Source organism: Schistocerca cancellata, chromosome 3, assembly GCF_023864275.1.
Source record: "Schistocerca cancellata isolate TAMUIC-IGC-003103 chromosome 3, iqSchCanc2.1, whole genome shotgun sequence".
Lineage (NCBI taxonomy): Eukaryota > Metazoa > Arthropoda > Insecta > Orthoptera > Acrididae > Schistocerca > Schistocerca cancellata.
The window spans coordinates 232,787,632-232,799,861 of NC_064628.1; the positions used below are offsets into that span (position 1 = coordinate 232,787,632).

The window sequence follows — 12,230 nt, forward strand, 5'->3', positions numbered from 1 at the left end:
ATTGAATTCCCTAACGATTTCCGAAATAGAATTAGTCTTAAACCATCTACCATATCGCGTTCAAACTCCGCTAATTCCCGTTATGCAGCCATAATCAAGTCAGAAACCTTTTCACGTATTTCAGCTGAATGAAAATGACAGCTCTGCCAATACACTGCCCTTTTATAGCTTGTGCACGCGATACTATCACCGTCTGTATACGTGTGTATCCCTACCCAATGACTTTTGTCGCCTGAGTGTATATTACTTTCGTCTCTGAGGGTCAGGAATGATGACGATGTTTGGTTTGTGGGGCGCTCAACTGCACGGTCATCAACGCCCATACAAACTCCCAATTTTTTCAGAGTCCAATTTTTTACACAGTCCATTCTAGCCACGAATGATGATGATGAGACGATGAGGACAACACAAACATCCAGTCCCCGGGCAGAGAAAAACACCAACCCGGCAGGGAATCGGCCGGCCGTTATAGCCCAGCGGTTCTAGGCGCTTCAGTCTGGAACCGCGCGTCCGCTACGGTCGCAGGTTCGAATCCTGCCAAGGGGAAGGATGTATGTGATGTCCTTAGGTTAGTTAGGTTTAAGTAGTTCCAAGTTCTAGGGGACTGATCACCTCAGATGTTAAGTTCCATAATGCTCAGGACCACTTGAACCGGCAGTGAATCGAACCCGAGACCCTGTGATCCAGCGGCAGCAACGCTAGCCACTAGACCACGAGTAGCGTCCGCCACGTCGCTGTGAGCGCTGCTCAGTGCCGACTGGCCGCTTGTACTTACGGAAGAGGCGCTCGGGGCTCATCATGCGCAGCATGTGTGGCGCCGGCGAGTTGAAGAGCGGGACGCGCATCGTGTTCCGGATGGGCAGCCGGCCGGAGGCGTCCGTCTTGAAGCTGCCATTCTGGAAGGAGCGCATCGCGCTCACCCACGCCTCACTCGTGCTGTAGATGAAGCTGCCGTCGATCCACGCCGTCATCCGGTTCGTCTGCAAGCACAGCACACGTCGTCTGGCGTATTACTCGCGCACTCCTCGAAGATACTAGGTGCGTTGACTGTGTAAGTAGGCTGTTTATGTTTTCTTTATGTAAGTTTGCTGTTTATGTTTTCTTATTGGCAACGTTACGTAGCGCTCTGTATGAAAATCGCATTGTTGTCTGCCATTGTTGTCATGAACTGCTATAGCTGGATGTTAACAGCGCGTAGCGTTGCGCAGTTGGAGGTGAGCCGCCAGCAGTGGTGGATGTGGGGAGAGAGATGGCGGAGTTTTGAAAAATGTCATGAACTGCTGTATATATTATGAATATGAAGGTAAATACAGTGTTTGTTGTCTAAAAAAAAATTGTAAAATTTTTTGTGGGGAGCATGGGGGCTATGTAAGTAGGCTGTTTATGTTTTCTTTATGTAAGTTTGCTGTTTATGTTTTCTTATTGGCAACGTTACGTAGCGCTCTGTATGAAAATCGCATTGTTGTCTGCCATTGTTGTCATGAACTGCTATAGCTGGATGTTAACAGCGCGTAGCGTTGCGCAGTTGGAGGTGAGCCGCCAGAAGTGGTGGATGTGGGGAGAGAGATGGCGCAGTTTTGAAAAATGTCATGAACTGCTGTATATATTATGAATATTAAGGTAAATACAGTGTTTGTTGTCTATTAAAATCTTTCATTTGCTAACTATCCCTATCAGTAGTTAGTGCCTTCTGTAGTTTGAATCTATTATTTAGCTGGCAGTAGTGGCGCTCGCTGTATTGCAGTAGTTCGAGTAACGAAGATTTTTGTGAGGTAAGTGATTTCTGAAAGGTATAGTTTAATGTTAGTCAGGGCCATTCTTTTGTAGGGATTTTTTTGAAAGTCAGATTGCGTTGCGCTAAATAATATTGTGTGTCAGGTGAAGCACAGTCTGTCAGGTTAAGCACAGTCTTGTATAATTGTTCTAAGGGGACGTTTCAACTGATGTACCCCAGCTCAATCGATAACACACGAAAGGCGCTCGACCTGCAACGACAGCTTGTCCTTGTTCCCAACCAACCCAGATTTTGGTAGCACATAGCACTGAATTTGGCCGTGACAAGCCGACTTAACGACACGCGAAGCGAAACTCAGTACAGCGAAGAAAAGACAATATCGTGACAGTGTGTGCACTGCGTTGCTGTGGTTGGTAACGACCCGAAACAAGTGACTATCAGTCCAAAATCGTACGCCGCCTTGTTATTTTTTGTCGCTTCAGTTTGTTCACCCAATGGGACGAATGTCTTGCTGGAGCGCGCAATTAAAATTGAGCCGCGACGCACCGTCACTATTGTCGTTGCGACTACCAATGAAATTGATTAACTTCTCATGATTGGGGTTCACAGCCACTGACTGTATAAATTATTTGTTTCCACTATTGAAATTTCAGCATTAAGGCCGTTGTCTAGGTGGTATAATGCAAAAGTACATTACAAAAATTGCAAAGACAACAAGTTGCTTCAGCACATGTCAGTCTTCAAACATCCTTCGACAAGTACACACACACCATAGTCGTGTCTGAGCCGTTTAACTGTAAGCGTACAGCAACATTAAACAAGTTCGTTTAATGTCACTGTGTCCTTTCAGTTAAAAGTCTCAGGCACCACTATGGCACGTGCAATGTTGCAGAATTATTGAAGTTCTGCATGTGCTGAAGCACAGTGGTGATGTATTATTTCTGTCATTTTTGTAATGTACGGAAGTGTACATGGCATATTCGTGCCGTTCTGTATACTGGGTGCTTCAGCTGCCCTTACCCATGGATTTTATGCAACCTCCAACACTTTCAAATACCGCATCCAAGATTTTCATATTCTCAAGCTTACTACATTCCAACTATTAGTCCCAGAGAAAAATGAGCAGGACCTCTGTGTAGGAAATTTTAGTCTAGTAACATTTTGTACATTACATTTCCTACATAAAAGTTCTGTTCATTTTTTTCTGTAGTACTAATGGTTTTACGTGTAGCAAGCGAAAGAGTATGAAAGCCTCGTCCATGTTTTTTGAAGGCGTTGTGGGTTGCATAAACCTATCGGTAGGGGCAGATCAATCACCACGTATAAATTCTTTATTTTTATAAGTTTTGCAGTTTACCAATTGCAGCTGCGAAAATAAATATATTCTACAGACAATGGTGAATATGATGTGTATTAAAAAAAGAAATTGTCAGCAGCTACAAAGAAAGTAATGCGCATGTCCGTTACTGCAGTAGCTATACCCTGGTCAGAAAAATGGCGTGACTGACAGCTAACTGATTATCTCATACCAGTCAGAGGATCCTAGCCGCACCTTTTGTTCACTACTGTCGAATCGCTCTGTGTCCTCACGCCCCAGGTGCCCTAATCAGATGCAGACAACAATAGCTGGCACATAAGTAACGGTTGTGATTTGCTCTCGTCGTGTCGCTTGGTTTCTCGGAACTGATTTTTCTGTTCTACTAAACAAAATGTCCCAAACCACAGAAAAATTGCCCGGAAAAATGAAAAGGATTTTAAAAATTCTGAAAGACGAATTCAGTTCTCATGTCAATTGGGAACGTGAGGACAGAGACAATCTTGAATGACACAGATGTTGTTGCTGCAGCAATACAGTGAGCGCCGCTAACACAGAAAATAAAACACGGCCCGTTTCCATGCCTAACTGTCAATCACTTGATCTACGTAAGGGAACTATTTTTAATGGAAAATTAAGGACCCTTGAGTCACAAAAAGAATTGATTGAGGTTATCCATTAGGGAAAGTGTAGAATAACTTGACTGCACATTAACAGAAAGTAACTGCATCACTTATGAAATATTTGTTCCATTCCATTATTTTCGATCATTTTCAGGTTCATTTTCATATTGGCATGAAGAAGTAAAATATGTGTATTTGTAGCATGGCCTGCAATCTCACTGACTAGAGCAGAACTGCCTTTAGTGATGAGGCTTTGAACTGAGTCCCGATGAAAGGCGATGACTTGTCCGGAGGCGCCCCTGACAGCAGTGAGATACCAACCTGAGTGTCGTCCACAATACAGCTCGATAACAGGGAGTGATGGTCTGGGGTGCCATTTCTCTACATATCAGGACCCAGTTGGTTGTCATCTGCAGCACCCTTATAGCACAGCACCTTATAGCGTCGATGATATTTTGCGCCCCGTTTTGTTGCCCCTCATGGGAAGTCAACTTGGGCTTACATTTCAGCAAGATAATACCCGCCCGCGCACGGCGAGAGTTTCTTCTGCTCGTCTTCATGGTTGCCAAACCCTACCTTGGCCAGCAAGGTCGCCGGATCTCTCACCAAACGAGAGTATTTGGAGTATTATGGGCAGAGCTCTCCAACCAGCTCGGGATTTTGACGATCTAACGCGCCAATTGGACAGAACTTGGCATGATATCTCTCAGGAGGACAGCCAAGAACTTTATCAATCAATTTCGAAACCGTATACCTGGTTGTATAAGAACCAGAGGTGGTACAAGGCGTTATTGACTTGCTCATTTTGCCAAGCTCTTTCTCTTGAATAAATCATCCACTCTATCTGAAATTGTAATCATATGTTTGTACACTCCTGGAAATTGAAATAAGAACACCGTGAATTCATTGTCCCAGGAAGGGGAAACTTTATTGACACATTCCTGGGGTCAGATACATCACATGATCACACTGACAGAACCACAGGCACATAGACACAGGCAACAGAGCATGCACAATGTCGGCACTAGTACAGTGTATATCCACCTTTCGCAGCAATGCAGGCTGCTATTCTCCCATGGAGACGATCGTAGAGATTCTGGATGTAGTCCTGTGGAACGGCTTGCCATGCCATTTCCACCTGGCGCCTCAGTTGGACCAGCGTTCGTGCTGGACGTGCAGACCGCGTGAGACGACGCTTCATCCAGTCCCAAACATGCTCAATGGGGGACAGATCCGGAGATCTTGCTGGCCAGGGTAGTTGACTTACACCTTCTAGAGCACGTTGGGTGGCACGGGATACATGCGGACGTGCATTGTCCTGTTGGAACAGCAAGTTCCCTTGGCGGTCTAGGAATGGTAGAACGATGGGTTCGATGACGGTTTGGATGTACCGTGCACTATTCAGTGTCCCCTCGACAATCACCAGTGGTGTACGGCCAGTGTAGGAGATCGCTCCCCACACCATGATGCCGGGTGTTGGCCCTGTGTGCCTCGGTCGTATGCAGTCCTGATTGTGGCGCTCACCTGCACGGCGCCAAACACGCATACGACCATCATTGGCACCAAGGCAGAAGCGACTCTCATCGCTGAAGACGACACGTCTCCATTCGTCCCTCCATTCACGCCTGTCGCGACACCACTGGAGGCGGGCTGCACGATGTTGGGGCGTGAGCGGAAGACGGCCTAACGGTGTGCGGGACCGTAGCCCAGCTTCATGGAGACGGTTGCGAATGGTCCTCGCCGATACCCCAGGAGCAACAGTGTCCCTAATTTGCTGGGAAGTGGCGGTGCGGTCCCCTACGGCACTGCGTAGGATCCTACGGTCTTGGCGTGCATCCGTGCGTCGCTGCGGTCCGGTCCCAGGTCGACGGGCACGTGCACCTTCCGCCGACCACTGGCGACAACATCGATGTACTGTGGAGACCTCACGCCCCACGTGTTGAGCAATTCGGCGGTACGTCCACCCGGCCTCCCGCATGCCCACTATACGCCCTCGCTCAAAGTCCGTCAACTGCACATACGGTTCACGTCCACGCTGTCTCGGCATGCTACCAGTGTTAAAGACTGCGATGGAGCTCCGTATGCCACGGCAAACTGGCTGACACTGACGGCGGCGGTGCACAAATGCTGCGCAGCTAGCGCCATTCGACGGCCAACACCGCGGTTCCTGGTGTGTCCGCTGTGCCGTGCGTGTGATCATTGCTTGTACAGCCCTCTCGCAGTGTCCGGAGCAAGTATGGTGGGTCTGACACACCGGTGTCAATGTGTTATTTTTTCCATTTCCAGGAGTGTATATGTAAATCACATGTAACGATTTCCGTCCCATTCAGATAAATCTTCCGTGGTGCACCTTTTGTTGTCTTACACATATTTGCGTCGTTTCTGTAAATGTGCTAGCATAACCGAATTCGTTAAGACGACCTGTAGTGATAATCGGGAAATTCAATTTCGAGTACCGGTCCGGTACTGTTATTCATTCGTCAAAAACAGCTGATGACAGTCCGGTTCGGAAAATGTGAATCAATTTCGAAATGCTGTTATGAGCCAATACATTAAGACGATTTGCTTAATAGAGTACTGCTCCACCTCAGGAACGCAATACAACAGTGATGGTACCTGGTATGGATTCGACAAATACTTTGTAGGTTTCCGGAGGAATATTGCACAAAATGTCTACGCAAACGTCACGCAACGGTTACCGGAGGAATGTGACGCCAAATATCTACACACACACACGCGCAACAACAGTAAATTGTGGACCGTTGGTTTACGGACGCGGAGCTGGCACCGGTTAGCGTCCCAGGTTTGTTCCATAAGGATCAGATCGTCCATATATTTTAGCCAAGACATCGTCGTTAGTTTAATATCATGCTCCCCAAACCGCTTCAGCACAATTCTGGCCCATCATATTCGGGCAAGACGTCAAGCATAAAGCGATGCAGGTGGTCTGCCGTAATGTTCATATAGTCCACATCTGCAAAGTTGTCTTCGGTTACTACTGCAGGTCCCATGGAAGCCGAGGTGAAGGTCTCCATAGCATAACATTGCCCCCACCGGCCTGCGTCCGTGGCGGGGAGAATGTTTAGAGCGAGCGTTTGCCTGGATGACGGCTTAACCGGCCACGACCCTCAGCCTCTGTAACAAGAAACATGTTGCATCCGACCAGGTGACGCGTTTTCATTGACGCAGGGTCAATGTAGCGATCGTCTGGTGCGGAGTTCAACAGTGTGCAATGAACGGAGTGCGCCGAAACACATCTGCTAGCAGCAACATTATACTCTCTCTTCCGATATGCCACAGATCGCCTATTCTGCTTTACAGAGGGGGTAAGCCTCTAACCTCCACGCTCTTTGATGAGGGATGGGCGTCCTTCAGTTTGTCGCCTAATAGTATGTTCACCGTCCTTCGACCACTTGCCATAGATCTTCACGACAGCAATACGTGAAAAGTCAACCACCTTTGGTGTTTCCGAGATACTCGTCCTCCAGACACCGGGCCATAATAATTTGCCCGTCTTGAAACAGGGTAAGGTCGATGGATTGCCCTATATATGACCTGTATCGTTGCTAGAATGGTTCCACATTCGTGTCTGTTCCGGTTACGTAATTTCCTTACCGCGCCTTGTCTTCGCAGCGCCAACAGGTGGCACTCAAGCTCGCGGTGAGCAGTGGGCATAATGTTTAGCCTTATCAGTGTATATATCAATCACTGTAAAATAAAAGTATTAATAATATTTCATAACATTGCAGTACTCACAAGTACGTGCGACCTTGTGAAACGCTGTGGCACATATCAAAACGCATTGAGTCGTATAAGCTCATGATACAATTAGTACAGACGCCATTGTAACACAAATAGTAAGGCAAGGCTGAAGGCAGCGAACTAGAAATCGTAAGTGTGCACTGGTACACAGGAAAGGGACGTTATCTGACAGTGATTTGATTATCGAGTTCTTCGCATGAACTAATATGCTCTTCTAACTTGACATAGAGTCCTACAATGACAACTACTTCTAATCTTTCTTATATGCGAAAAAATACATACATATACGTAAGGATACTTACACATTGTATTGTATTGTATTATATGTTAACCGGGGACCTAGAAACGACGGAGAGGATCCTTCCCCGCCGCAGCCGCAGTGCTCCACAACCCCACGACGACTACCGCACTCTACTTCACCCCTCCGCCGCCCCACACCAAAGGTAGGGTTATTGTGCGGTTCGCTCCCCGGTGAATCGCCCAGGGAACGTCTCACACCAGACGAGTGTAACCTTTATGTTTGCGTGGTAGAGTAATGGTGGTGTACGCGTACGTGGAGAACTTGTTTGCGCAGCATCGCCGACACAGTGTAACTGAGACGGAATAAGGGGAACCAGCCCGCATTCGCCGAGGCAGATGAAAAACCGCCTAAAAACCATCCACAGACTGGCCGGTTCACCGGACCTCGACACAAATCCGCCGGGCACTCCTTCCCGCCTGGAAAGCCGTGCATTAGACCCCACGGCCAACCGGGCGGGCTTACTTACACATTACACAAACACATAATGGGATGAATTAAAACAACAGCGTCAGTAGTAACAGTGGGAACGTTGAGATGCTACTAACACAGTAAACTATCAAAAAAGTTTTGCAATAATTTCTTACTGCCTTGTAAGAAAGACAACTACACTGTACATGCAAGAAAACAAGAAAATAATCAGGTGATACGTAACAACCCGAATTTATAATCGTGAATTTATACTGGGATCATATTTATTTCATCATCTCACTATTTGCTATTATGAAGCCTATGGCAAACAAAGATAAGATTATAGCAGACATAACTGTAAAACAACAACACAGTTACTGCAAGTACCTCGTTCAGGGATCTTGTATAGATAACAGAAAGCCCAGGACGATTGCCGGAATAAAGTCAGTTACAATGCTCGTTCAACGTACATTGTATATGTGTAACAATTTGCCTTCTGATTTACAAAGAGTATCACGTAGCAAGTAACATAGATTATCTGTTGTGAAGCCGTCGTAGAACTGTCTCATAAATCAGTACTGAGAATATTACGTACCACTTGTCGAATGTGCGATATATGTATCACATGTTTCGCGGCTATGTTATCTCATAATCAAGTGCTATAAACCAAGGGAACTCAAATCATTACATCGCAATACTGACAATCATTTAAGTAGCTATACTGACCCGTAGCATAACGCTCTTTTCAGCATCTGCTCTCGTCAGGCCAGCAAGATCGCTGTAACCTTATGTTATACTCTACTGGCCATTAAAATTGCTACACCAAGAAGAAATGCAGATGATAAACGGATATTCAAATGGTTCAAATTACTCTGAGCACTATGGGACTTAACATCTGAGGTCATCAGTCCCCTAGAACTTAGAACAACTTAAACCTAACTAACCTAAAGACATCACACACATCCATGCCCGAGGCAGGATTCGAACCTGCGACCGTAGCAGTCGCGCGGCTCCGGACTGAGCGCCTAGAACCGCTAGACCATCGCGGCCGGCATAAACGGATATTCATTGGACAAATATATTATACTAGAAGTTACATGTGATTACATTTTCACGCAATTTGGGTGCATACATCCTGAGAAATCAGTACACAGAACAACCACCTCTGGCCATAATAACAGCCTTGATGCGCCTGGGCATTGAGTCAAACAGAGCTTGGATGGCGTGTACAGGTACAGCTGCCCGTGCAACTTCAACACGATACCACAGTTCGTCAAGAGTAGTGACTGGCGAACTGTGACGAGCCAGTTGCTCGGCCACCATTGACCAGACGTTTTCAATTGGTGAGAGATCTGGGAAATGTTCTGCCCGGGGGAGCAGTCGAACATTTTCTGTATCCAGAAAGACCTGCAACATGCGGTCATGCATTATCCTGCTGAAATGTAGGGTTTTGCAGGGATCGAATGAAGGGTAGAGTCACGGGTCGTAACACATCTGAAATGTAACGTCCACTGTTCAAAGTGCCGTTAGTGCGAACAAGAGGTGACCGAGACGTGTAACCAGTGGCACTCCATATCATCACGCCGGGTGATAGGCCAGTATGGCGATGACGAATACACGCTTCCAATGTGCGTTCACCGCGATGTCGCTAAACACGGATGCGACCATCATGATGCTGTAAACACATCCTGGATTCATTCGAAAAAACGACGTTTTGCCATTCGTGCACCCAGGTTCGTCGTTGAGTACACCATCCCTGGCGCTCCTATCTGTGATGCAGCGTCAAGGGTAACCGCAGCCATGGTTTCCGAGCTGATAGTCCATGCTGCTGCAAACGTCGTCGAACTGTTCGTGCAGAATGTGGTTGTTTTGCAAACGTCCCCATCTGTTGACTCAGGGATCGAGACGTGGCTGCACGATCCGTTACAGCCATGCGGATAAGATGCCTGTCATCTCGACTGCTAGTGATACGAGGCCGTTGGGATCCAGCACGGCGTTCCGTATTACCCTCCTGAACCCACCGATTGCATATTTTGCTAACGGTCATTGGATCTCCACAAACGCGAGCAGCAATGTCGCAATACGATAAACCGCAATCGCGTTAGGCTGCAATCCGACCTTTGTCAAAGTCGGAAACGTGATGGTACGCATTTCTCCTCCTTACACGAGGCATCACAACAACGTTTCACGAGGCAACGCCGATCAACTGCTGTTTGTGTACGAGAAATCGGTTGGAAACTTTCCTCATGTCAGCACGTTGTAGGTGTTGCCACCGCACCAACCTTGTGTGAATGCTCTGAAAAACTAATCATTTGCATATCACATCATCTTCTTCCTGTCGATAAATTTTGCGTCTGTAGCACGTAATCTTCGTGGTGCAGCAGTTTTAATGGCCGGTAGTGTAAATTAGCATCCAATAAAAAACGGTGAAGCTACGAAGTGTAGAAGCAGGACGAATGCTACGAGACTGCATGTTCTTTGTGATAACTTTTGTTTGGAGGAGTGGGCTGGGGCCGTGAGACGTACCTGCTCCCTGGGGCTGTTGGGGCTGGTGCCGGTGCGGCGGTCGTAGCCGGCGCGGTGGAAGGGGATGGATTTGCCGCCCTCGCACTCGCGGTCGTACATCTCGTCGCACTTCTCCACCTCGATGTGGTGCACCTCGATGGGGCAGCCGCTCTCGCTGGCCATCAGCACCTCGGAGCTCACCACCTGGCCTGAACAGTCGTCCGTTGCTAACAGCCGGACACGCGTGCAAAACAACTCATCACACACACACATACACATGCACACACACACACACACACACACACACACACACACACATTCACACACGCACGCACACAGTCTCATGCCTTGCAGACTATACACATATTTTTTTTTTTAGTCTGACTGTATCTTTACGGTCCCAACAGGTAGCAGTATGTAGCATTTTTCTATGGAATAGAAGGAGTTATTAAGGAGAAACTTTCTTAGTTTGTTTTCAAGTTCTATTTTGCTGTGCTAAAGATAACCTTAATGTGAAGTAATGAATGTCATTTTTTCTTCTGCTATTGTAATTACGTACATCATTATTCCTTTTGAACTGTACTGGACTATTTAGATCATACTTCAAGAGGGAATAAATGTTGATACTGTGAAGTTTAGTCAGAATGCTCAACCCCTTAAACAGATGGCTACAAGATGATCGTGGGTGAGCACCACGCGTTATTCTTGCAGCACTATTTGTGCAATGGAGACTTTCTTTCTTAGAGACGAGTTATCCCATAACATTATTCCATGTAACATCATTGAATGAAAATATTCAGGATATTTCAATTTACTGTTGGCTCTCCCAAAGATGTGCAATGATTCTAAGTGCAAATGTGGCTAAAATAAGTTGTTTAAAGAGCTCAAAAAGTGATATTTCCAATTTAAATTCTCATCAATGTGGACACCTAAGAATATTCAAGTTTCTACCCTATTTATTATTTAGTCATCATATGTTACTCTTATCATTGGTGTAGTACCCTTAGATGTGCAGAACTGAAGACGTTATGTCTTTTTAAAATTGAGGGTGTGACTGTTTGGAGAACACCAGTCAATGATACCTTTAAGATTCTACCCTATGTATTGTTTCCTCGCCATGTCTTACACTTATCATTGGTGTTGTACCCCTAGATGTGCAGAACTGAATACGTTATATATTTTTTTTAAAATTGAGGGTGAGACTGTTTGCAGAAAACCAATCAATGGTACTTTGAAGTTTCTGCCCTATCTTTTGTTTTCTCACCATGTGTTACCCTTGTCATTGGTGTAGTACTCCTAGAGTGCAGAACTAAATTGTTGTCTCTTTTTAAAATTGAGGGTGAGACCATTCGCAGAAAATCAGTCAGTGATACTTTCAAACTTTCAAGAACTAATTCTGCTTGTTGTATGGTGTGAGATCGTTTATATATTTGAGACACAATAGCGGACCTAAAACTGAGCCTTGGGGAACACCATATGTGATTTCTCCAGTTAGATTCATGTTCACAGACTATATTGGCTGGATTACTAAGTATAACTTCCTACTTTCTTTTGGTTAGATATGACTTTATCCATCGTTTG

The 12,230-nt window shown here is 46.1% G+C and overlaps 1 protein-coding gene across 1 annotated transcript in view; it reads right to left on the reverse strand.

Moving 5' to 3' along the window:
- LOC126174871 (dual oxidase) overlaps nucleotides 1-12,230 on the reverse strand; it is a 557,146-nt gene that overhangs the window by 144,670 nt on the left and 400,246 nt on the right. Inside the window, exons 4-5 of the mRNA XM_049921282.1 lie at nucleotides 10,671-10,858; nucleotides 776-980 (exon numbers count right to left, since the gene is read on the reverse strand). Coding sequence (XP_049777239.1) covers nucleotides 776-980; nucleotides 10,671-10,858 — 393 coding nt within the window. The remainder of the gene's footprint in view (nucleotides 1-775; nucleotides 981-10,670; nucleotides 10,859-12,230) is intronic.